Source organism: Pipistrellus hanaki (assembly GCF_964339955.1).
Source record: "Pipistrellus hanaki genome assembly, chromosome: 13".
NCBI classification, from domain to species: domain Eukaryota; kingdom Metazoa; phylum Chordata; class Mammalia; order Chiroptera; family Vespertilionidae; genus Pipistrellus; species Pipistrellus hanaki.
Genome location: NC_140515.1, coordinates 48,967,599 through 48,994,373, shown reverse-complemented (window position 1 = coordinate 48,994,373; position 26,775 = coordinate 48,967,599). Strand labels below are relative to the sequence as shown.

The 26,775-nt window shown below is 40.9% G+C and overlaps 1 protein-coding gene and 1 pseudogene across 2 annotated transcripts; one reads left to right on the top strand and one right to left on the bottom strand.

Annotated features, from left to right (window-relative positions):
• Positions 1–3,340: 3,340 nt before the first annotated feature.
• Positions 3,341–26,775, top strand: CMTM6 (CKLF like MARVEL transmembrane domain containing 6). Its single transcript, XM_084902222.1, has 4 exons — positions 3,341–3,579; positions 15,938–16,114; positions 20,997–21,095; positions 24,148–26,775. The coding sequence occupies exons 1-4, from the start codon at positions 3,442–3,444 to the stop codon at positions 24,280–24,282; spliced, it is 549 nt and encodes a 182-aa protein (XP_084758348.1). The 5' UTR covers positions 3,341–3,441; the 3' UTR covers positions 24,283–26,775.
• On the bottom strand, positions 14,669–15,304 carry LOC311631751 (large ribosomal subunit protein eL42-like; annotated as a pseudogene). Its single transcript has one exon. The product of its transcript is annotated as a large ribosomal subunit protein eL42-like (transcript).

Sequence of the window (26,775 nt, the reverse complement as noted above, 5' to 3'; positions counted from 1 at the left end):
CAGAAAAACAAGACTTTTTTTTGGCTTTACATCACACATCTATTGAGTCAGAAACTCGGGGGGGTGAGGTCCAGAAATCTATGGCCTGCCATGTGATTCAGGTGATCAAACACACTGGTCCATTCTCACTGATTTTATCACCCACAGCTTTTCTTGGAACCATCCCCTCTGTTTCCCTGACTAAAGCCTAAATTTAACCCCCTATGCCCTCTTTCCTGAATTTTACAACCCTACCTGGCTCTTTGTAATCAATCCAGTCTACACAAGTCTGCTGGAAAATATTCCCAAGGAAGATCTCGGGCCATTTCACTTTCCTACACAAAATCCTCCCTGTTCAACCGCAAAGGAAAGCCTTCCAAAGTCGGACCCTAACTGTATCTTGTCAATAATAATCTCCACAACCTGTGCCAATATGCACTTTCATTACCTTCCTTCAAGTTGCCCCTTCCTGTTTCTGCATGTCCAAACCATTCCTTAACTCCCAGTTTGAAGCTCCCCCCCACCTCATGCTGATCCTCTTATCTTTCTGCTGTGAATTCCCAACACATTTAGTTTGTATCTCTCTTAGGGTACACATCACTTTCTATTTTGAGACATAGTCCTTTAGGGAAGTTTCTATGGTCTCATTGTAAGACAGTCTTTAGGACCCAACTTTGTATTCACATTGTTACCTATCTGTGCTAATACTGGTAAGAGCCAGTGAAATTTTTGAGTAGGAGCCATTGAAAAATTAAAATCCCAACTGAAAAAAGTAGTACCAAATTATTTTTTGAATGTATAAAATCTCATAAGTTTTCCTAAGCTTTTTGTGACTTTTCTCACATTTAACAATATTAGTTATTTAATATTAAAAGAGAAAAATGAATGTTCTTCAAAACTTAAGTGAATCTTTTTTCTATTTGATGTATCTTTTCTCCATAAACAAGGTTTCTCATTTCACTGTGGCAAGTCCCAGCGTTTAATTATTCAGTGTTGTTTATTCATTAGTGAAGATGACAGTTTTCTGTGTGGACACATCCATCAAAAGGGCTCCTTGATAGAAGTGTTTTGTTCATGAAGCCCTATAGTCTTTATCTGGCCTTTTATTTCATTAAAAAAATAAGTGATGCATACTTTTTTTTTTTTTTTTTTTTAACTGGGAGGGATATTAGTGTCTAAATTTTGGGTACCCCAAATCAATCAAGGCAAAGGAAGTTATGGCACATTTGCCGTCTCCTACCTACTGGCTTTCATTCCGATCACATTAAAATATAGTGTTCCTTCATATGAATGGATTTCTCATGAATATCATCTGGAGAGCTTGTTACAAAAAAGTTTCAGGACCTACCCAAATTCAGACCCTTTGGAATTGGGTTTCTTTCTGTCTTTTAAAAAATATATTTTTATCGATTTAAGAGAAGAAGGAGGAGGAGGAGGGGGAGGGGGAGGAGGAGGAGGAGGAGGAGGAGGAGGAGGAGGAGGAGGGGGAACATCAATGATGAGAGAGTAAGGAATGAGTTTGCAACCTGGGCATGTGCCCTGTCCCGGAATCCAACCATGACCTCCTGGCCCATAGGTCAACGTTCAACCACTGAACCACAATGGCCAGACTGGAGCTGGATTTCTAAGAATCTTTTTTTAATTAAACACCCAGATGATTCTTATACATCCTGGTTTGTAAATTTTTTTCCTCTTCTAAATTCAAACAAAAGCAGAGACCCCTATAAGAATTGCTGAAGTGTACTTAAACCAAGAGGGTTGAGAGACTGCTTATCTTCTCTTCTGACTCAAAGTGTTCCTTTTCTTTATAACTTTTACTCGATGTTTTATTTTGACAATGTTCAAACACTCAGAATAAGCTATGGCTTTACTACAAGTCTATCCTCTTATCCATCAATAAATTTCAGATGTCAGTAGTGTCTCATTTGGGATGGTGGTGACTTGAAGAACAGGACTGAATCCTTGTAGCCTTGGTGAAAATACAGTGACTTCATTTTATTGGACAGAATCAGTGACTGCTTGGCCTCACAGCACGTTTAGAATGCATTTAATCAAAGACAGAAGGATAGCTTTGGCTGGCTGTACACAACCCCTGCTAAGTAATGTCTACTTGTCTCTATTCATTTGAATGAGAGCTTTTGTGTTGTTTCTGGAAGAAAAAAGGGAGGTTTGGGAGAGAAGATAAGCATGGAGGAAGGTGGCAGCAGTTACCCCTCCCCTCTTCCATGGAAGGATGGGTTAGAAGTTGAGGTTTTGCTGGCTTATTTGTCAACCGCAAGATTCCAAGTACCCTAGTCTTTCATTCCCACTGCCCCTGGATGCTTGATCTGGGATATGATCCTCAGACTTTTGGCCTAACTTATTTCATCTGTAAAATGGAAGCAGTGCTAGTACCTACATTATACTGGCGTGGAGAAAAATATGTGTGCCTCATGTAATTTAATCAGTTTCTGGTGCTAAAATATAGTAATTACATTCCTTGATGAGTTTCCATAAATTCACAGAAAATTAATGTGATTGCAGCAGCTGAACAAGAAAAATTAAACTAAATGATGTTGATGAATAAACCTAAAAGAAATTAAGAGATGCAGAAAGTAATATGCCTCAAAGTCCTTCCAGACAACCTATTTCACTTAAATTCAATTTCTTCACTTGCCCTTTAGGGTCCCCTAGAGGCCCCTACATTATCTGGCCTTTGCCTACATCTCCAATTTCATCTCTCCTCCCTGGCTTAGTCTTTGGTTTCAGAATGAGCAGGACCTGTGTACCTGCTATTCCTGTGAAAGCCTCTCCCAAGATCTTTTCCCCCCCTTTCCCCAGATCTTTTGTTTATTTATATTTTTAAATTGAGTTTTGAGAGAGAGAGAGAAACATTGATTTGCTGTTCCCACTTATTTATGCATTCATTGTTTGATTTTTTTTTAATGGATGACTACTTTTTAAAAAAAAATTTTTTTTAAAATATATTTTATTGATTTTTTACAGAGGAAGGGAGAGAGAGAAAGAGCTAGAAACATCGACCAGCTGCCTCTTGCACACCCCCCACCGGGAATGCACCCGCAACCAAGGTACATGCCCTTGACCGGAATCGAACCCGGGACCTTTCAGTCCGCAGGCTGACGCTCTACCACTGAGCCAAACCGGTTTCAGCTCATCGTTTGATTCTTGTACAAGCCCGGCTGGGGATCAAACCCACAACTTTGGCCAGTGGAGCCCATGCTCTCAACTGAGTCACCCAGCGGGGGATCCCCAGATCTCTACGGGGCGCGTGACGAGTGGGAAAGGCCTATCGGCGTCAGGGGGCGGGGCCGGGGGCGGGGCCGGGGAAGGGGTGTGGCCCGCCGGATGTCCCGGCGGAGGCCCCGGAAGTGACGGCTCCACCCAGGGGGGGAAGCCTGGAGTCGGTGAAGTTCGCAGCACCACCATCGCCGCGGTCGGTCGCTGTGTTCCCCGGCCTGGGCGATGGAGAACGGAGCCGTGTACCGCCCCACCACCGAGGAGGACCCGGGCCCGGCCAGGGGCGCCCGCAGCGGCCTCGCCGCCTACTGCAACCTGGGCCGGCTGCCCCTGCCCCGGCGCGTGCTCAGGGGCTTGCAGCTGGTAAGTCCCGGCCGGGGTGGGCGGGCCGGCCGGGCGGGCGGGGAGGGCTCCGGGCCCGGGCCCGATCCTGGGCCCTCGGCCTGTGGGCTGGGGAGGCCGCCCGGCGTTTCCACACCCCGGTCCCCGCGGCCGCCACCCCGCCCGCTGGGCGGCCCCTGGCCCCCAGGTGGGTCCCGGCGGCGATGGGGGGCCGCTGAACGCGGTAGGCGGGTCCAGGGAAGAATTCCTGCTAATCGGAAGCACTCTCACTGCTTAAAAGACGCCATCGATAGTCATCTGTTGCCCATTACATCTATTCTCAATTGCCTTTATTTCTGTTATTCCTAAAATCGGAAATAGCAAAGCTCAAGTAAAGTTTTTCCCAAGGAAAAACTTTGTTTATAGTTGAACAAACTATAATGGTGTATGTTCAGAATAGAATACAGCTAGAAATGTTGGTGATACAGACTTAACTTGGACTTCTCCTTGACTCTGTAGCCACCTTCGTTCTCCCCCCACCCCCACCCCCCCGGCCCCCGCTGTTCCTCTGCTCCTCTGCTTTTTCTCCCAAAGGACCTGAATTTAGACTGCCAAGTGCTTTTTATCTTTCCCGGGTTCTTGCGGTTTTCCTGGCGCGAGCCCATGGGGTCCGTGTCATCTGATGCACCCGCACTGGCATTGGGATGTGTGTTGTTCAATAAATTGCCTCCCAACCTGACTGGTTTGGCTCCTGGATAGAGCGTCGGCCTGCGGACTGAAGGGTCCCCGGGTTCAATTCCGGTCAAGGGCATGTACCTTGGTTACGGGCACATACATCCCCACTGAGAGGTGTGCAGGAGGTAGCTGATCGATGTTTCTCTCTCATTGATGTTTCTAACTCTCTATTCCTCCTCCATCCTCTGTAAAAAAGTAATAAAAGTATATTTTAAAAAATAAAATAAAAAGTATTAAAAAAAATAAATTGCCTCCCAAAAGTTTTCTGTGGATTGGAAAAGAACCGCTTCTGCACGGGCGACGCATGTGAAAGAAGTACAAAGTCAAAAGGACAGCTCTTTGTGTGAGAGGGCAGAACTAGGGCACGGTGTTTTCATCGAATTTCAGTTTTCGGTAGGCAGTGAAGGTAACCTTTAACCTACTAGTAAAAATACCAAAACACCTTTGCGATTTAAGTTTTAATTCCTTTTACATACATTGAGCTCCTTCCTGTGTTTTGTTTTAACCTACGGTGAGCAACATTTTCTGCAAGGCAGAAACGCCAGGCTGCTGAGAATGCTTACAGGTTGGTTTGTGTTTTTTCTAAAACCATCCCAAGTAAAAATAGCCATTTAGTTTCTTTGGGAGGAACTTAAATTCTTAGAACTCAGATAACCAGAGCTTACGTTCTTGGAAGTCAGGTGGCCTGCTTTTATAGGATAGAATAGCAGGAAACGGGCACCACGACAGTAATTGGGAAATCACGTAGAGGCGAGTGGTAGCTTGGCCTATGGATCCTTAGAGGTTCTGGCTGTCTCTCCAGCCACCTCAGTAGATAGGCCTTTTAGGTTCTTCAAACCACAGGGCTCCCTATTTCTTGCATCAGCTATTCAGTCCTTCTGCCCAAAAGTGCTTCCTTCCTCTCTTCCTCTTGTCAGCTCTCACATGACTTTCAGATTTCAGCTGTTTCTCTGCAGTAAAGCTACTTAAGAACTCTTTAGAACAGAAAAGAATGAATATTAACCTGAAGCATTCTTACTGCTTAAAAGACACCATGGATATTCATCTGTTGCCCATTATTAAATCTTATTTTCCGTTGCCTTTATTTTTTCTTCCTAATCAGAAATAACAAAGCTCAAGTAAAGCTTTTCATTACCGTATTTATAGTGGAACAAACTGTAGTTGTGTGTATCTTGGGAATAGAATACAGCTAGAAATCTTGGTGATGGATAGACTTAACCTGGACTTACAGAAGAGGGGAAGATGAACTTGCCTTGCCAGGTTGTTAGACTATTCCTGCTGTTTCTCCATCATCCATAAGGAGGAAGAGGAAAAGAATAAAAACGAATGTCTCTTTTGAACTCTTATTAGTTTGTTTATGGGGAACTGGTAATATTGTAAGGATGCTTTCTTTAATATACATTTTAAACAGTATTTTTTAATTTCATTTTTATGGTTGCCTTTTTGTCCCACGAGTCACACAGAAAGTAAATTAAAACTGTCATCCAGCCTGGGGCAGCAAGCAAAGTCTTATTTGCCTTAACTCAAATTCTGTGTTTAGGTTGTTTTTAGACCAGAGGCCCGGGGCACGAAATTGGTGCACGGAGGGTCCCTAGGCCTGGCTGGTGATCAGGGCCAGTCTGTGGGTCACTGGTGGGGCAATTGGGGCCAGCACTGTGCTGATGCCTGTCACGGTCTGTGCCACCTCCCAGTCGGTGGAACTCCTGCCTGTGGGGACAATTTGCATATTAGCTTTTTATTATATATGATGATTTATTTTTTAAAATTAAATAGAATTTCATGCCCTACCCAGTTTGGCTCAGTAGATAGAGTGTCAGCCTATGGGCCCAAGGTTCCCAGCCTATTCCGGTCAAGGGCACGTACCTTGTGAAGCGAGGGGGGCACGGGGGATGTGCAGGAGGCAACCGATCGATGTGTTTCTCTCACATTGATGTTTCTGTCTCTCCCTCTCTCTCCCACTCTCTCTAAAAATCAATGGAAAAATATCCTCAGGTAAGAATTAAAAAAAGAAAAGAATTTCAGAGTTCCAATAACCAAACACTGTAATGGAGAAATTCATAATCAGAAGAGGAGATACTTTAACAAGGGACCTGCATGCCCTCTGACTTTTTAGTCAAAATATAGTGCATTTTTGTGTTTGGGTATGTGATTCTGAACTCATATATCTTATCAGATTCTCAAAGACTTCAAAGAGAAAGGAACCTTGCTTAAAACTTAAAAGTCAGAGACTGTTTACTTAGGAATCCTTAGAATCCTAGGAAGTTGAAATGGATTTCTTTTGAGATTCTTTCCACTCTTAAGATTTTTTTTTTTTTTTTACAAATTTCTGAGGCTCTGTGGGACGTGCTGGTACAGAACTGAACCCCAAAGGGGTAGAGAATGGAGCCTGCAAACCTAGAAGGGGAGTTTAGAGACAGAAGAGGGTGACTAGTTCTTGAGTGATATGAGTTGGAGTTGTACAGCTTTGTCTTCATTCAGGTGCGATCGTCATTTTGTTCAAAACATAATCATCCTCCAGAGCTGAAGAAGAATAAAGGTTTGGCTAGGAATTCACTATAAGGAGTCATTGCAGACATAAATTTATGCATTGTTTATTACCAGTTTGTTTTATCTTTATTTTTACCTTTTAAAATATATTTTATTGGTTTTTTACAGAGAGGAAGGGAGAGATATAGAGTTAGAAACACTGATGAGAGAGAAACATCCATCAGCTGCCTCCTGCACCCCCCCCACTGGGGATGTGCCCGCAACCAAGGCACATAGGCCCCTGACTGGAATCCAACCTGAGACCTTTCAGTCTGCAGGCCAACGCTCTATCCACTGAGCCAAACCGGTTTCGGCAGTTTGTTTTATCTTTAGATTGGTCCTTATACCCATGTATTTTATTTTGTGAGGTTTTTGGTTGTTACTGTTACTTTTGGAAGAGACTGTTTTTGTTTTAAGGGGTGAATTGGCCTTTGACAACCTAATTCCCATCTAGTAAGCTGGTGCAGTGACCTAAATATGTGTAATATTCTCTCTGCAACAAGCTGACATTGTGTTTATGGCACCAGTTGAATGTCCTAAGGGCTGCACAGTACTGTGATTATAATGACTCTTCAAGCAAGCAGTTTGATTGGGAATTCACCAGCGATTTAAATTTATTAAATTATAGATACTGTTACTCTATAAGCGCCTCCTATCGATAGACAAATCACTTAGAAGCAATTTATCTTATACTAGTGCTCTTTTCATTCTTTAAAATGTGAAAATGGCATGTACTCAGTTTAAATGCTCCATTTTTACATGAGGAAGATCCAAAATGTCAACAGATTTTATCTTTGAACCTTTGTGAGAGTAAATGTTTGCGTAAGGCAGAGGTAGGTGGGAACTTTTTTTCTGCCAAGGTCCATTTGGATATTTCTAACATCATTCACTTAATATAATTCACATAATATAAATGTATGTTGCTATCCATAAAACTCCTAGATTTATCGAATTTTGAGTCCCCCTGGCAGTTGATTTCGAGAGCCTTGTATGGCCCCCCGGGCTGGCTGTTCGACAGATTTGTTTACTTGAACCTTGAGTATGACTATAAGTTCATTCATTCACAAATTAACATAATTTTGTAGATGGAGTTTTATAATCGGTAGCAAACATTAAAAAGTTTTTTTTATAAGACATTTTTTCATAACCCACTTTAAACAAATGGAGAATTAATACTTAATGCAATGACTGTTCATTTTAAGGAAGACTTGAAGTTTCAGAAAAGGTAGTGAAATTGGAATGGAGAGAGGCACAGGGTAGTAATTATCTGAATGTCTAAATCACTGGAACTGTAAGAAATTGGTTTTAACGTGTGATTTAACAGCAAAGGGGGAAATGCACATGACTATGGTTGTAACCTCAAAAACCCAACCTTACAGGGAAAACCTACACAAACATATTTGGTCGCTAAATGAACTTAATAAGGAGTGTTTTATGGGGGGAACAAGTACAGAGTAGGAGGCAGGAGACCTGGGTTCTTGTCTGTGCCTGGCTCACTTGGGACTTAACCTGTCAGAGATTAGTTCGGTTGTTTGTAAACACGAGGGTGGGAGACCACATGCTTTCCAAAGGCCCTCCCAACTCCCAAAGCTTGATCATTCCCTTAAATATATTTGGGTAAAATTTTGTGTCATCAGAAGGAGCAGCATTAGTGTCATGTCATTAGGGGGTTAGCTTCATATTTAGTAAGCAGTACTTTGTATGATGTCTTCGTGCTATTGAGAGCAAAACTGTTCACCAGACAATAATAATTGAGCCTTTTAACTTATGGGTTGCATTCACTATTTCCTTGTCCAATTCAGTGACCTTATTTCTTTTTACTGGCCTTAACCACTTTGGTATTTAGTGTTGGTGATGACCCAGTTTTAGAAATTCTTCCTTAACTCTCACTTAAAAATTTAAAAAAAAAAATAATTGTCTGCTTAGAAAAAACACCAACTAAAAATATGACTAAAAAAAGGCCACACTACTCCCCCTCCCCTCTCTCTCTCTCTCTCTCTCTCTCTCACACACACACACACACACACACACACACACACACAGTACGCAGCATCACTGCTTTTCAAGGGAGTTTTCCTAAGAAGTGCAAAATGTCCTGTGACTTCTTGTCTGTGTTCCTTGCTCTCCCTCAGACTGGGAACTGTGCTGTTCCTGCAGGCCCCACCCAGTCTCTGTTCCTTTTGTTTCCTATCCAGCCAAGCCAGGCAGGCAGCCCCTGCTGTCTTTAGAAGTCCATGCTGCCTGGTGTGATTTCCACATAACCACACCCAACACCTTCACCTTTATTCTCAACACTCCCCATCCAGTTAGGTCAGTTGCCTTATTACCCTTTGGGGATTACCATGCTAATTCCTTTTTTTTTTTTTTTTTTTTTAATATATTTTATTGATTTTTTACAGAGAGGAATTGAGAGGGATAGAGAGTTAGAAACATCGATGAGAGAGAATCATCGGTCAGCTGCCTCTTGCACACCTTCCACTGGGGATGTGCCCGCAACCAAGGTATATGCCCTTGACTGGAACCAAATCCGGGACCTTTCAGTCCGCAGGCCAACGCTCTTATCCACTGAGCCAAACTAGTTTCGGCCTAATTTTTTAAAAATATATTTTTATTGATTTCAGAGAGAAAGGGAGAGAAACACAGAAACATCAATGATGAGAGAGAATCGTTGATCGGCTGCTTCCTGCACTCCCCCTACTGGGGATCGAGCCCACAACACAGGCATGTGCCCTGACTGGGAATCAACCGTGACCTCCTGGTACCTAGGTCAGTGCTCAAGCACTGAGCCACACCAGCTGGGCAAATTCTTGCTTTCCTTAGTCTGTTCTTGTTTATCCCACTTCCTGGACCCTGTGTGTCTCTTGGCTCTGGTCTGAGTCTTGCTTTTCTACCCATCCTTCTTGTGAGCTACTCTTAGTCCAGGTGAACATTTTCCTGAACTTAGATATAATGAACACTCAGTTGTGAGATACAAAATATATCGTGTTCTTATTGTCTTGAACATTGGTCTTACTGCTCTGTCATCACATGTTCCAATGCATCGTATAGTGCTGCATACATAATACTCAGATACACCTTATTTTTATTGAGCTATAATTGGAATGTAACATTATATTTGCTTCAGGTGTCCAACTTAATGTTTCATTATATGTACATATTGTGAAATGATAATTTTATTTTGTACCACAGACTGTATAGTGCTGTGGGGGATATCAAGGAAGCTTAACAGCATTAGAGATGGGGAGTGAGGAGTGAATTCCAAACTGAGTATAGCTCATAGTGCTAATTGCTTCGCCTTTACATAGGAACTGGCATTAGTAAACGCCCAAACTTGATATTGTGCCCCTTCAGTCTCTTAGGACACCCATGCAGAACCCGCCTCTTAATACTGCTCTGAGGCATAAGCTTAGAAAGAAAGACTTCTGCCGAAACTGGTTTGGCTCAGTGGATAGAGGGTCGGTCTGTGGACTGAAAGGTCCCAGGTTCGATTCCGGTCAAGGGCAGGTACATTGGTTGTGGGCACATCCCCAGTTAGGGGTGTGCAGGAGGCAGCTGGTTGATGTTTCTCTCTTATTGATGTTTCTAGCTCTCTATCCCTCTCCCTTCCTCTCTGTAAAAAATCAATAAAATATATTAAAAAAAGAAAGAAAGAAAGACTTCTGATAAGTCTGGAGCAGGACTTGTAATTACTTGACACTGATTGCTCCTGGCCAGCTGGATCCTGCCTTTCTCTTCCTAAGACGTAGGTAAGCAGGCTGAATTGATACTACAGAGAAGATTTCTTTTTTGGTCAGCCTACACAGATGAGTGTTCCTGATAATTCAGTTATTGTAATAAACAAGCTTCCACTATTCTAAAATCCCAATTAGAGTTTTAGGCTATCTTCTCATAAACTCCTAAGATAGAGGCAAGATTGAGACATGTGGAACATTAGACAGTATTTTATTATACTCTAGACCTGTAAAGACTCATCCAGTAACTATAATCACAGGAGACCAAGGAAGTTACACAATGACCTTCTGGGTTTGCCTTGGTGTGGCCTTTATGTCCTACGGTTTAGTGATTGGGAAAACCGCACCAACGTCTGTGTGAAGGAAGTTGTTTGGGATATACTGGACGGTTTTATGCTTCACTGACAGGAAATACAGCAGTAGGATCTATATTTGTCTTTCTATGATTCTTTGAAGTTGTGGGGATATATGAATTTTGTATTGCTCAGTAGTAGAAGGGGGGAAATCCCAGTGGTTCTCAACCTTCCTAATGCCGAGGCCCTTTAGTAGAGTTCCCCATGTTGTGGTGACCCCCCAACCATAAGATTATTTTCATTGCTACTTCATAACTGTAATTTTGCTACCGTTATGAATCGTAAATATCTGTGTTTTCCGACTGTCTTAGGTGACCCTGCTAGCAGTTCGTGACCCACAGGTTGAGAACCACTGCTGTAGAGCCTACGGCCATCGGAAAGCACAGATATTTACATTACGATTCATTAACGGTAGCAAAGTTACAGTTATGAAGTAGCAACGAAAATGATTTTATGGTTGGGGGTCACCACAATGTGAGGAACTGTATTAAAGGGCTGCAGCATTAGAGATTGAGAACCATTGCCTTAGACGCTTATATACCAATTTAGATTTGACCTTTAAAAAACACTTTTATTTTGAAGTAACTATAGATTCACAGTAACTTGCAAAAAATGTATAGGGAGGTCCTGTGTGTGTGCACGTGCGCGTTCCTCTTACGCAATTTTGTCACGTGTGTAGCTTCCTGTAAGCACTACTGTAATCAAGATCTAGAACTGTCCGTCACCACGGGGTCCCCTCATGCTTCCGCTTTAGCCACACCACTCCTCTCTCCCTTGGGCACCACTAACTTGTTCTTCATCTCTATAATCTTTGTGTTCTGTGGAAGGCTATATGAACAGAATCATGCAGTCTATAACCTTTGGAAATTAGATTTTTTTCACTTGGCATAATTCTCTGGAAATTCATCTAGGTTGTGTCATATGTCAAACTTGTTCCTTTTTGTTGCTAAGTAGTATTCTGTAGTACGGATGTGCCTACCACAGTTTGCTTAACATTGAAGGACATCTGGATTGTTTCCAGTTTGGGGCTATTGTGAATAAAATTGTTATGAACCTTCATGTGTCAATTTTGCACTAACATAAGTTTTCATTTCTCTTGGTTGGATGCAAGATGCCGAAATACAGTTGTTGGGTTCACGGCAGTTGCGTGCTTAGTTTTTTTTAAAGAAAATGCTAAACTGTTTTCCAACTGTACCACTGACTTCTTTTGTATGGAAATGTTTTATAGGTTAAATTTTTATTGTGCCCTATGAACTGTATCTGTTGACTCTGGTAGCAGTTTTGTTGCCCTTAATATATCTGGTTGCTCCTGTTGGCCTGACACGGGTGAGGTGGCATTTCCCCATAGGCATCTACTTGGGTCATCAGCTATTTTGATAGTTTTAACGCTCAGGAGGAAACTCCCTCCGCGTCTTCAAAACCCACACAAACAGCCCAAGTAAAACTCCCTTCCCTTTCCCCCCCTCTTATTTCTGGAGAGTAGCTAGTCCCACTCCTGAGCTCCGAATCCTACCTTTGAAGATCCTCTCTTGTTCCCCTCTTCAGACACACCCATCTTACTGATTCTGCTGAAGAGGTATTGAACACACCCAGTTCTCTCCCGTCTTGTCATTCCCTTCCCTTTGACCTCATCTTCTACCCTATCTGGCCACTCTTGAAACCACACGTCTTGCCTGTGCTGTCTGGATTCCACTGCCTTGTCTTCCCCTCACTTCCCAATTCTGTACTCTGATTATCAGTGTCTAAGATCTGGATTCCACTGCCTTGTCTTCCCCTCACTTCCCCTCACTTCCTGCGCAGTGCTGCAGGCTAGGCTTCCCGGTCTGACTACCCTCAAGTTGTCTTGCTGATGTCACCAGCAACCTTCTTGCAGCTCAGTGTAGTGTAAGTGTTTCAGTTTTGTTCTTCCCCGACTCCTAAGTAGCATTCAGCACTTTAGATCCCTTTCTTTTCATAGAAATACTTTTTTCTTGGTCTGCTACCTCTTGGACTCCTCCTCCTAATTGTCCTTTGTTGGTGTCTCCCCCTCTGCATATCCTTTCAATCTTTGGGTTCTTCAGAGTTCTCCTAATTCTAGGTGAACTCACTGACTGACTCCCAGATCTTTGTTTTTTGAGAGAGAGATAGAGATACCAATTTGTCATTTCCCTTATTTAGGTATTATTGGTTGCTTCTTGTGTGTGCCCTGATGAGGGATGGTGCCCTCAATATTGGAGTATTGGGACGATACTCCAACCAACTCAGCTACCTGGCCAAGGCCCCACATCTTTATCTCCACCTCCCACCTCTCCTCTGAGCTGTATATCCTAACTCTCCTACAGTATACACAGCATAATTAAAACACAACTCTTCTTTCTGCAGTGAAGCATCAATATGTTAATACTGCATGTATGTATAACAGTGGGAACACGGTTAAAACCCACTTCCATTTAATTGAGTTGCCAAATCAACCAGAGTTAACCATTCACTCAGTGCACAAAGTCATTCTGACCTATTCCTGTCTATCCTGCACAGCCATGGGGCTTCCTGGTCCCTCTGGCTCACTCTTCACTCTGTTTTCTTTAATTGTTATTTACAAAGTATTTTTGTTTAGGGAGACGAAGAGAGAGGGAGAGAGAAACATTAATCAGCTGCCTTTTGTATGCGCCCCAACTGAGTGTGGAGCCCGAAACTTCGGCATGAGCTCTGACTGGGAATCAAACTGGCAACCTTTCAGTGCCCGGGACGATGCCCAACCAACTGAGCCACATTGGCCGGGGCACCCTTTGCTCTTAACCTCTGCCATCAGTTGACTTATGTTATTCCCATAATGGTTTGTACTATTTATAATTTTTATGGTCAAACTGAAGGATCCTGGGTTCAATTCTGGTCAGTGGCACATGCCCAGGTTGCGGGTTCGATCCCCAGTAGGAGGCAGCCAGTCAATGATTCTCATCATTAATGTTTCTCTCTCTCTCTCTCTCCCTTTCTCTCTGAAATCAGTAAAAGTATATTTTAAAATATGCTTTGGAAAGACGAAAAGTAAATTATTAAAATATTTGTTGTGGAATTAAGTGCAAGACAAGTGTGAAAGGCTGGCCCAACTCTGGAAAGATTCTGTACTCTGATTATCAGTGTCTAAGATCTTGCTCCCCTTCAAATACTATCAGTCTGGGAATGGTTGTCATAAATGATTAAAGGGATTAATGAAAAAACACAATGTGGAATTCCAATTTTGTAGGCTCATACTCAAGACACAAGCCCACTTCAAATGATGGTGAATAAATGTTTTGTGTGAAGTTCAAATGTTTCCGTACGTGTGTTTCAGTATTATCTTGTTTTCTTCTCTGTTGTTATCCATCCTGTTGAATAAGGCCCTACTGCACTTCTCAGTGATTGGCCATTCTTATTCTCCATCATTACCGCTAGCTGCCCTGGGCGCTCTCTTTTCCTGAATGTCACACATCAGTTTCCCGACTAATGTCTGCCTAAGTTTGGTCCTTCCTCCTGTCCCATCTCCATACTGCAGCTCGTGAGAACAATAAAAAACAAGGACCTGATTATGTTACCCTTTGCTTTAAATCCCTTAGAATCCAGAGTCCTTAAACTAAAGAGGACATTTAGATCTGGCCTCTGCTTACCTCCTGTCTCCTTTAATCATTTTTGTGCTGCTATCTTCTTCCTTCAAACTGGACAAGTTAGTCATGGTGACTCAACTCGCTTTCACAGTTGAGTTGTGGTTGGTGGGATGTGTGTGTGTGTGTGTGTGTGTGTGTGCGCGCGCGCACGCGCGCGCACATAGGGGAGGGAGGGTGCCATGCTTTCTCACCTCTTAGGTCTCTATATGTCTTGCTTCTCTGCCTGGAACTTCTCTGCTATCTTTAAACCCCCAAAGGGACTCTTCTGCCCTTCAGGTCTCAGCATTTCTTCAGGAAGCCTTTCCTGGCCTCCCAAGTTTCATGGCTCTTCTGTGTGTTTTATTTTATTTTTTTTAGAACATATCAAGATTGCATTGTCATATAATAAAGCAAAATATGATGCTCTAGAACTGGATCACTTGACCCTTTCTCTTCTTATCTCCTCCCAGTTCAACATGCTTGCATCTCTTCATAGCCAGCTCTCTCAGATCTGCAGTTAGGCTCAACGCATTCAAGCCTCAGCACAATCTTCTTTGTAGTTTTAGCCTTTTTTTTTTTTTTTTTTTCTCTCCCCGGAAAACAGGCTTAATCTGCCCACCATAGCCACTTTGCTTCCTGTCGTAACGTCCCTTTCCCTGCGCATACAGAGGACCCTTGCCCTTCTTGTACTGTGTTACTCTGTGGGTTGATGCTTGCCACACTTCTTACAGAAAGTTCGGCGGGTTTTAGGAATGTTCACCATGTTTGCGAGCGCTATCAGCAGTGAAAGCTAATTTTTTTTTTTTTTTAAATCCTCACTGGAGGATGTGCTAGAGCACATGTGTCAAACACAAGGCCCGCGGGCCAAATCCAGCCCGCCAGGCCTTGCAATGTGGCCCGCACCTCGCTGTCATCACTGCACTCCGCTGTCAGTTTATGACATTGTCAGTTTATGACTGTTCAGTATACCATTCGGCCCGCGATTTAGGCTGGATTTTAGATTTTGGCCCCTTCTCTGATTGAGTTCGACACCCCTATGCTAGAGGAAGGGAGAGAGAAACATCCATGTGAGAAAGAAACATCGACCCATTGTTTTCCGTAGATGCCCCAACCAGGGATCAAACCCAACAACCCAGGTACGTGCCCTGACTTGGAATTGAACCAGCAACCTTTCGGTGCACAGGGTGACACTCAGCCACCTGGGCTGGACTTCTGTGTGTTTTTTATAGCAATACCCTGTGTTTCCCGTATTCTGTAGCACGTGGTAATGGATTAATCATTTGTGTACCTATCTTCCCTTCCAAGCAACCAGACTGTAAGTTCTGTGTAGGTCAGCCACTCGGTAAGCTTGTTTGCCATGGTCTCCGCTTTATAAACAGTTGGGTGAACAGATGGTGTTTTCTGAACACGGGAGGTTTCTCTGGAAACACCGAAGTGAAATGCTGTGTTTCTTTTGCAGCTGCTGTCTCTGCTGGCCTTTATCTGTGAAGAGGTGGTATCCCAGTGCACTTTGTGTGGAGGACTTTACTTCTTTGAATTTGTAAGCAGCAGTGCCTTTCTCCTTTGCCTCCTTCTGCTGATAGTGTACTGCACCCCGGTTTATGAAAGAGTCGATGCAGGAAAAGTCAAGTCCTCGGTAAGCATGAAAAATACAACTTCTCTACTAGCAACATAGCTATTTTGGAATCTTTGTATAGTTTTATTCTACAAAGTAGTAATGCTTTCAAAACTCAGTAACATGAGAACTCAGTTTTCCCTGCCAAATGGGATGATAGGAGGGAAAGGGGAATTAGAAAGAAAGTGACAAACACTACCCATAGTTTACAATGACTGATGGTTTAACCTAATTCACTATATATATATAACACACACACACACACACACACACACTAATATATTGATTTCAGTGAGGAAGAGAGAGAGAGAGAGAGAGAGAGAGAGAGAGAGATAGCAATGATGAAAGAGAATTGGAGAATTGATCAGCTGCCTCTTGGATGCTCCCTATTGGGGATCGAGCCCAAAACCCAGGCATGTGCCTTGACTGAGAATCAAACTATAACCTGGTTCATGGATCAACACTCAACCACTGAGTCACACCCGCCAGGCTGTTTTGATTTTATTATGAGAAAAATGTTGTAAGTGAATTAAGAAGGTTCTTATTAGAGATGCAGAACTTTCTGAAGACTTAGTCTGCTGACCCTGAGTTTTTATTTGGGTATAAGTATTTTTGAGATGACAGATGATTTTGGGTACTGCATTAAAGAAAGAATTGAGTAATTCACTTCTGCAATATCATTTGAATCATCAGTAGTGTGTGGTTCATTAAGAATTAATTGTACATAAGAAAGAATTCATATCTCTGAGAGAAATGATAAAAATTAGAAGAAATTTGTAACTATTAAGGATAAGAGATAATAGAATAAATACAAAGCAGTATGGTTATGTTTTTGTTTAAATTAATGAGAAGCAAGCATTGGGTCATATGTTATTATACACCTAAGATATTTATTAATAGTTTTTTTCTGTATACCTTTTTGTCCCTCAAATTTTGTTGCCGAAGGAGTCTATTACTTACTTTTCAAATAATTTTAGATTTAAATTTTTAAATATATTTTATTGATTTTTCACAGAGAGGAAGAGATAGGGATAGAGAGTTAGAAACATCGACAAGAGAGAATCATCGATCAGCTGCCTCTTGCACACTCCCTACTGGGGATGTGCCCGCAACCAACGTACATGCCCTTGACCGGAATCGAACCTGGGACCTTTCAGTCCGCAGGCCGACGCTCTATCCACTGAGCTAAACCGGTTTCGGCAGATTTAAATTTTTAAAAAATGTTGTACCAAACAGTTAAAAAAATAACTTTGAAAAACTACAGGTAGAGTCTGAGTCAAATCCAGCAAGTCTTTGAGCTCCTGCACATGGTTCTGGGTATGGCCAGTACGTGTCTGCTTTGTGCTGCTGCTGTCAGTGCAGACTATAATATGTGCCAGGCACTTTCTATGCAACATGGTTTAGAGTCCTCAGACCTCAGTGCTCCATTTTCCTGTTGCGGAAACTTACTATTAGGTGCAGGTGGTTTAGTAACTTGACCAACATTAGTAGAAATAAACTGAGATTTGACCCCGGTAAAGCTCTCACACTCTGCATTCTATTATGTGGCCTAAGCAGAACCTTACTACAACCAAGGCCCTGCCTAGCATAGCAACTTTAAAAAAAAAAAAAGAGAGACTTTTGACTTTTTTTAGGGAGAGAAAGAAAGGTTTGTTTGTTGCTCCACCTATTCTAGTGTGTGCTCTGACTAGGGATAGAACCCACAGCTTGGTGTATCGGGATGATGCTCTAACCAACAGCACTATCCGGCCATGGTAGCCCGAGGAACTTGAGATGCTATCAGGGCAAATATCACCACAGGAGTTTCTCTATAACAATGACAACAGCACCACTCATTTTATGAACTACATATTAAAGAGAGAATGCAGAGAATACTTTAGAATTTTTGTATATGAGCTGATTGATTTGTTGTTCATATAAATCTATATTTTAAACATTAAAGATTAAAAACATTGCCTGACCAGTGTAGCCCAGTGGGTGAGTGTCAACCTATGAATCAGGAGGTCACTGTTCAATTCTCAGTCAAATGCCCTAACTGGTTGCAAGCTTGATCCCCAGTAGGGGGCGTACAGAAGGCAGTGGAGCAATGATTCTCTCTCTCATTATTGATGTTTCTCTCTCCCACTCCCTTCCTCTCTAAAATCAATAAAAACATAAAACACAAACACATCCCACATCATTTTCATTTCTTATCTCTCAACAGCAAAACAGTATCACTATCCATAAGAATCTTTTTAGAAATGTTTTTACTTTGGTGCTGTATCAGTAGTATTTAAAAACATTAATCTTTTTGACAAGAAACAATAGTTTAATGTTTTCCATTTAGTGTAATGATCTAACTAAACTAATTATAAAACATTACATGAAACTTGATTTTTATTTTATTAATTTTTACAGAAGGGAGAGGGATAGAGATAGAGAGCTAGAAACATCAATGAGAGAGAAACATCGATCAGCTGCCTCCTGCATACCCTCTATGGGGGATGTGCCCGCATCCAAGATACATGCCCTTGACTGGAATCAAACCTGGGATCCTTTAGTCCCCAGGCCAACGCTCTATTCACAGAGCCAAACCTGTTAGGGCCAAACTTGGTTTTAAAAGTTATTTTCTAGTAAATACTGACTTAAAAAATACTAGGGAATAAAAAATAATTCAATTATTTTATCTTAAAACAGCTTTTGTAAATAATGTACTATCTTTTGAGTCTTGTTTCCTTTAATAGGTGATTTTTAAAATTTAAAATATGTTACTACAGAAAGTTTAAGTGGCTCAAAAACATACTATTGACATGATTTTATTTAATAAATGATGAATAGTTCTTTTGATTCTCTCTTTCCCAAAATTTAATAGGTAATCATTGAGTTATATACATTCTGCTTTTTTTCTAACTACGTAAGGATTGATTTCATGTTTGCTTCAATGGTTTAAAAATCACTTTTACTGTGTGCATATTAATATACTTGACTTTTAAATATATTTTCATGTAAGCGAGGTTTTCTGTTCTAGAGAGAACATTCTGAGTGGATGGTGGTGGTGTCTAGGGCAGAAGGGTAATCTTTTACAAGAAAGAATCTTTTGTAACCCGTGCTATTGTGGGTCAGATTCTAGGGAGAATAACAGTAGTCAGCTCCTATGGGACATTTATTGTGTGCCTGGCACTGATCTAAGCACTTGCAGTGGATTAACACTAATCTTAAGAATCATCTACTGAAGAAGATACTGTTATTTCCTCCATTTGCAGATGAAGAGACAAAGGCACATAGATGTTAAGTAACTAATTCAAAGCCATAGAGCTGGAAACAGTGTAACGGGAGTTTGAACTCGGATAGTCTGGCTCTAGAGCCCATTGTACTGAATAGTACATTATTCTGTCTCAAAATGACTGTCTTGTTTAAATACCTCCCTGAATGTAATCCAAATATTAGTGAATAGGGTTTTATATGTTTGTAGATTTGAAATAATATTCAAGGGGATAGAAATAAAACACTGCAGAAAAACACCTATTCTGTTTATTTTTAAAATGCTTATTGTTGAAAGTAATATATATATATATATATATATATATATATATATATAATATTACTTTCAACAACATGCATATACATATATATATATATATATATATATATATATATATCCATCCCCTTTTCTCCCATTGAACCCTTAGTGCCTACCTCTACTCCCTTGCCCCAGAAAAATACTTTTAGAAGCAAAGAGAAAAAACATCTTTAATTTTTTATAAATGTTAAGTGAACAAATTGACAGTGTGATAGGAATCCTCTGTTGCATAGTTTTATTGATATTAGGTTTAGTGGAGATTACATTTCTGAAAACTCAAAGTATCAGACTTAAGCACTTTGGAGTGGTTACCATTTACGCTTCTCCTCTGAATCAAGTATGTATGTAGAGCAGTTTTCAGCTGGCATATGAGAGAGAGAGAGAGAGCCTTATGAGGCGATGCTGAGAGAGCACTTGGAAATCCATGAAGAACCTCATTGTTGGAAGCTTCATTGTGATGAGAAGTGGAAGCCTTTATGGTAGTGGATAGTCCATCATACAGGCTCATTTTGGATTACCCACCCACTTGGAATAATTGAAAACAATATGCTATTACAGAAAGTTTAAGTGGCTAAAAAACCTATTGACGGATTTTAGTTAACGATGGGGAGTTCTCTTGATTCTCTCTTTTCCAAAGTGCTTTCAAAGCACCACAGTCCTCTCAGGCTGTCCTAGCACAGAATACAAAAGAAAAATGCTTTCTTTTGCTTGAAGTAAGTTATAGAATTTAATAAACCCTTTGGCTTTGATAAATTTTTAAAATTTATTTTAGAGAAAGAGGAAGGGAAGGAATAGAGAGAGAGAACCATCCATTGGCTGCCTCCTGCACAATCCCTAAGGGGGTCAAGCATAAAACTCAGGGAAACACACAGTCCTTGCAGAACTATTTCATAAAAAGATTATTTTGTAACGTATTCTCTGAATGTACCCTGTCCAAAGCATAGATGATGTTCCTTTACAGGATGTCAGACTAATTGAAAAGTTACAAGTCTCACCCTAGCCGGTTTGGCTCAGTGGATAGAGCATCAGCCTGTGGACTGAAGGGTCCCAGATTCGATTCCAGTCAAGGGCACATGCTTGGGCTGCGGGCTTGATCTCCAGTGGTGGGGGCATGCAGGAGGCAGCCAATCAATGATTTTTCTCATCATTGATATTTCTATCTTTCTCTCTCTCTTTTCCTCTCTGGAATCAATAAAAATATATTTTTTTAAAAAGTCTCAAAGTATGTAAATTTTGGTTGTATGAAGAAAATAAATCACTAATTTTTTTTAAGAGTAAAAAACTGAAATATTTGTTTCTATCAACCTAACCTTATGTATTCCTTATGCATTTGTCTATGTATAGGACTTTTGGATTACTTTGGGGATAGGACTTGTGTTTTTGTTGGCGTCCATCATTTTCGCGTTCACGCATGACCATACCTCAGCTGAAAAGGCTGCAATTGTAAGTACCTCGTATTTTTGTCTTTGCTTATTTTCATTTCATTAGAAACATGGAATCTGGAAAGTACTTGACAAGCTATACAATATGGGAGAGTAGTTTGTCTTTTAACTTATTTTTTATTGTAATTTTGAGTAGAAAACGTAAAAGTAAATAATGATAGCTTTAAATCTGATAGCCTGAAAAGCCCAGAACCTGGCTTTAGAACTTGAGTTTTGTTAACAAAAAGCCCATTTACTCCACACATGACTATGTCATTGCTAATGCAAGTGGTAAAATCGACTTTATTATCTTATTCTCTACTTTTTGGTTCAACAAAAATACATCTGCATGCCAGGTGTAGAGACTACACAGGAGAAATGATCCAAAAGTTGAGCCTAATGAAAGATACGATTTTTTTATGAAATCCTTGGCAGGGGGAAGCAGATTTTTTTTTTTTTAGAATTCAGAATATTTTGGATTTTAGAAACGTATTGCTATACATAAGCTTTATTCCACAATACCTTCAGAGGGCCTGAGCCATATCCTGTAATCCAGCATATTAGTATTTCTGAAACGTGAATATCGGCAGTAAAACGAATAAGTAAAGATCGTAAATAGTTCTACCCCGTGTTGAACCAAGCAAATCATGAAAACGTTGAGCTTAGGGACCTGAATTGGTACAGTGCTCTGAATGTGAACAGTTTCCAGTAGTCGGCTAATAGATAATTAAAACTACTTTTACTTTTTTTTATTTTTTATAAATTGCCTTTATTGAAGAAAATAAAATTACATGGAAATATACAAATCAGCAAAAGTGATGTGTATCAGTTCATTCAATCTCCGTTGCCATCATCCCATGGTCGAGGGCGATGGTAAAACTACTTTTTTTGATAGAACAACTTAAAAGGAGTTCAGGAATTGCATGGCTCTACCTACCTATTCACGGTTTCTTAGCATTTACATGGGTAAAAACAAAATAAAATTAATGCAGCACTGTGACTCATTCTAGCAGTAGTAATATTTATCCAGGAAGACATGAACCAATTAAAGAGAAAACCAAACATTTTAATAGAGCCTTATGGCCAGTTTCAGTTTACATACATATTTTTATAGTGGAGGATGATGATAGAATGGTCAGGAAAATATTTTCAAGTATAGAAATATGTTATTATAAATCCTGTGGAGAAAGTGAAATGAAGTTGAGGAAAAGTTGAGTTTAGCCCTAACTGGTTTGGCTCAGTAGCTAGAGTGTTGGCCTTCGGACTCAAGGGTCCCAGGTTTGATTCCTATCAAGGGCATGTACCTTGGTTGCAGGCACATACCCGGTAGGGAGGGTGCCAAGAGGCAGCTGATTAATGTTTCTCTCTCATCGATGTTTCTTTCTTTTTTTTTTTTTTTACAATATATTTTATTGATTTTTTTTTACAGAGAAGAAGAGAGAGGGATAGAGTTAGAAACATCGATGAGAGAGAATCATCGATCAACTGCCTCTTGCACACCCCCTACAGGGGATGAGCCCGCAACCAAGGTACATGACCTTGACAGGAATCGAACCTGGGACCTTTCAGTACGCAGGCTGACGCTCTATCCACTGAGCCAAACCGGTTTCTGCTCATCAATGTTTCTAACTCTTTATCCCTCCCCCTTCCTCTTGGTAGAAAAGCAATAAAATATATATATATTTTAAAGTTGAGTTTAAGGGAGAAAAGCATGCATAAAATTCCCATTTATTAAAAATGAGCTTGCCGAAACCAGTTTGGCTCAGTGGATAGAGCGTCGGCCTGTGGACTGAAAGGTCCCAGGTTCAATTCTGGTCAAGGGCATGTACCTTGGTTGCAGACACATCCCTGGTAAGGGGTGTGCAAGAGGCAGCTGGTCGATGTTTCTCTCTCATCGACGTTTCTAGCTCTCTATCTCTCTCCCTTCCTCTCTGTAAAAAATCAATAAAATCTATTTTATTTATTTATTTATTTATTTATTTTTATTTATTTATTTTTAAATCTATTTTTTTTAAATGAGCTTATTTACTTAAATTAGATGATATGTCAGATCGTTACAGTATTTGGATTTCATTTGGATTAAGAATGACTGGCAGTTTAAGAACAATAAGTGCCGAAAGTTACCTTTTGCACTTTAAATTATGAAACATTTTGTAGAATTAAATGAGGGAATTCATTAAAAATGTTTGTGTGTGTGAATTAAGTCAGCAGAAGAACTGGAAGGTCACCTACCTGGGTGCTACGGCTTAGAGAGCTCTGCATGGACTGGGGGCTCCGGGATCAGCCATGGCCTCTCAGACAAAGTGACCTCTGTCTACCGTTAGTTCTGAATCGGCCAGGCCAGTGAGGGGCAGATGCCACCAGGCAAGGAGAGCACCATGGAGATGGGGTGCTGGAGTTGGCAGGGACGTTAGCCATTACCTGTACCAGTTCTCTCTCTCATGGAGCACTTTGGCTCCCAGTTCCCCTGTGGTTTTGCTAGTGAAGAGCTAAATTTGAACCAGGTCTTCTGTCTCTTGACAGAATTCTCGGAATGTCGATCAAAGAAGTGCAATAATGAGGAAGTGGTTTAAGGAAGAGGAAGTCAATAGTGTCGTCATGTTGCTGTGTCATTAGAGACTGACAAGTAACTGGAAAATATATTTTTTTAAGATAGTTCTATTCAAAATAGAATTTGGTGGGTTTTTGTGGGTTTTTTTTTTTACATTAATAACTTTTTCCATTTTTACATAGGCTCAGCTTCCTACTCACATATGTCCCTTATCTCATTGTGGGTCCATTTAACCATTGCCGGTAATCCCGTGTTTGTATCATCTTACAGGATTTTGATTTTCATCTATTATCCTTAGTTTCATAGATTGGCGGCACCCCACAAGTGAACATGTACTTTATAAGACAGGGCGCTTGTGAGGTCTTGACTAATAGCTATGACCTTAAACATTTCCTTACCACTGAAGTTAAGATAAAATTGATGAATCGTCTTGCTCGTATGAAACACTCTCAAAGCCAAGTAGGAAATGTGAGATGATATTATAAAACTCCTCCTATAACTTCTGCCCCTTTTTCCTCCTCAGGTGTTTGGCTTTCTAGCAAGTTTTATGTTCCTGGGCGACTTTGTCTTCATGATGATTGAAAAGCGACGGGAGTCCCAGATGAGGAAACCTGAGCCTGATAGGGCAGAGCCCCTCACCGAACCGCTCAATGCGTGAAGACTAGGGAGCAGGTGTCACGCCAGGAGGCGGCTGGTGGTACCCGAGCCCAACAAAACCACTAGTGCTCTCTGCGTAATTGCTAAACCACTTCTGAAGAGCAAGGGGAAGGGCCAGAGGCAATTTTATCAATATTGGACAGGGAGGCAGTCACCACAAGTTAGGCCAGAGGGGTTTTTTGTATAGCATTTGAAACTAGCATCAATGAAGTTTATTTTTTTTGGGAGGGGAGGGCAGTTTCTTTAAATCTCAGCTCACTGATGATAAATTATTCTGTTATTGTTACTAGGCTTAGCTATATAAACAGCATGATTAAGTTAATCCATTTAGATATTATTTCATTTTTAAGGTAATTTGCTTAGCTATGAGCTTATTTTTTGATGATTAGATAAAATGTAATGTATATTTAAATTTTTATATTAAATATTTTAAATGTTGGTCTAGGTTTTTTTCCTTAAAATATAATTGCTTAGGCTTTGCTGTATTTCCCTTGGCCTTAAAATTATAACGTTTTAAGATAATTGTTATAAGCTCTTTTGTTGCCTAATGGAAAATGTATGGGAGATGTTGGTATTTTATATGTATAAAAGCAACATCAGCAACCCAAAATTTATACTGCACTTTGGTGGTGGTTGATATCAAGTGAAAAAATTTTTTTATGTAACACACAGAAAAATGGAAGAAACTGATATCACACCTAAGGACCAAAGACAATAAAGACATACCTTTTGTGCAATACAGTGAAATTACAAGAGCAGGCTTCAGCCATTTACCAAGTGTCTGAAGAGGTGAGTGCATACTGTGAGGGAGAGAGGGTTCGTTCTCATATTGGCACCTGATTATTTCCACTGAAACCAGCGGCTCTGCAGGCCCTCCTCGGTGTGCTCTGTGGAGCCAGACTCCTTTTTAAAACCCCAGCCTTCGATTCCTCATCTGAAATGCTTGCGTTTCTGTCTCCGGGCCGGAATGGCCCACACACTGCTTCCCCGCCCAGCAGAGGCGGGTCTCTGGCTCCTTCTTGTTGGCAGTGCCTTTCGGTGGCCCAGGATCTTGGGTTCTTATTGCCTCGAGTGTTAGCATGGTCCTTAGGGTTTTGTTCCCAAGAGGCACTGCTCTAGTTTCTCTTTGGAGGAAGACCTTAAAGCGATAATCTAGAGAATCTCGCCCAGGTTAATACTGTTGATGGCGTAGGGAGTAGTCACACTATTCTCAAGAGACACTTCATAACCAGTTCTGATAATCGGGAAGAATTGTCTGGTGCAGGGTCCCAAACTAGATCTTTCTTGCCCTCCTCCTCCTGGATTTTTGACTCAAGTCTTTGGTGTTAAGGTGCTGAGACTTTGCATCAGGTCCTGAAGGACTTTGGTGGAGGTCTCCCCAGCTAGGCATCCTAGGTTTTCTATCTGAAAAAGTGGAGTCCTGTCTCCAATGGGGCAGTTTAATGACCCCATCCTTTCTTAACTTCTCATCTGCCTTTTGTACAAGATAGGTTTTAGCTGAGTAAATGTGCTGATGTGGTTCTCAAAAATTAGCCCTGACGGCCAGGCACAGCTTCTGCGCTGGCTTAGTGACTCAGGCTTACCTATGTGACTCAGTTTGGATGCTAGTGCTAGTGGTGATGTCACCAACACCTGCCTGGGAGATAATGAAACCAATCATGGATGCTGGAGTGACTGGGCGTGCCATCTAAGGGAGGAGAAATAACCTGGGTCTTGGGCTCAAGAATAAAGACTGGCCAAAAAGACCAGCTTATGGTAGGCAAGTTTTGGAATTTCACATCAAAATACTGTACCATTGCCATTGTAAATATCACCCCGATCCAGCGAGGGGTGACAGCAAACCACCTGGACTACCTCAGGGTTCCCACCCATGCATTGGGTTTGGTGGCCTTGTCTCAGCTGGCTTCACACACAGAGCTGGCATGAGCATAAGCCCTGGTTGTTCTGACGGTTCCTTTCTCTTTGTTTTCTTGGCATGGGGCCACTTAATCTTTACCTTTTTCAGAAGGATAATATACTCACTGGCATTTTTTGTCTCTCTGGAACCTTTCTTCACTCTGATTTTTATGGGCCTTATGACTGATTATCCTCCCTCTTCTATTGTAGAAGAAATTAGGAGTAAAAAGACCATTGTAAATAAAGTTCGAGGAGAACTTGCGACCAAAACCACTGTTACGTACAGGAAAAGGCAGACTCAGTAAACTCAAGATTAAAATAATTATTAACATCTATGATACATTTAATTTGTTATATTTTATACAAATAAACTGTTTAGAATAGTTTTAAAAAAAATAAGGGAAATGCACTTACAACATAAAAATTTTATAATTGCTGTAACTTAAATTATATTCTGTCTTGGGATGGGAAATGTATTTTTACATTGTTTATAGCCAATCATTTTTGTATTTATCAACTGAAATTCTGTGGGTCTTTTTTATCTCTCTTCATGTCAAATTTTGAAGTCTTTTTAAATAAATCCATCATATTATCCCTA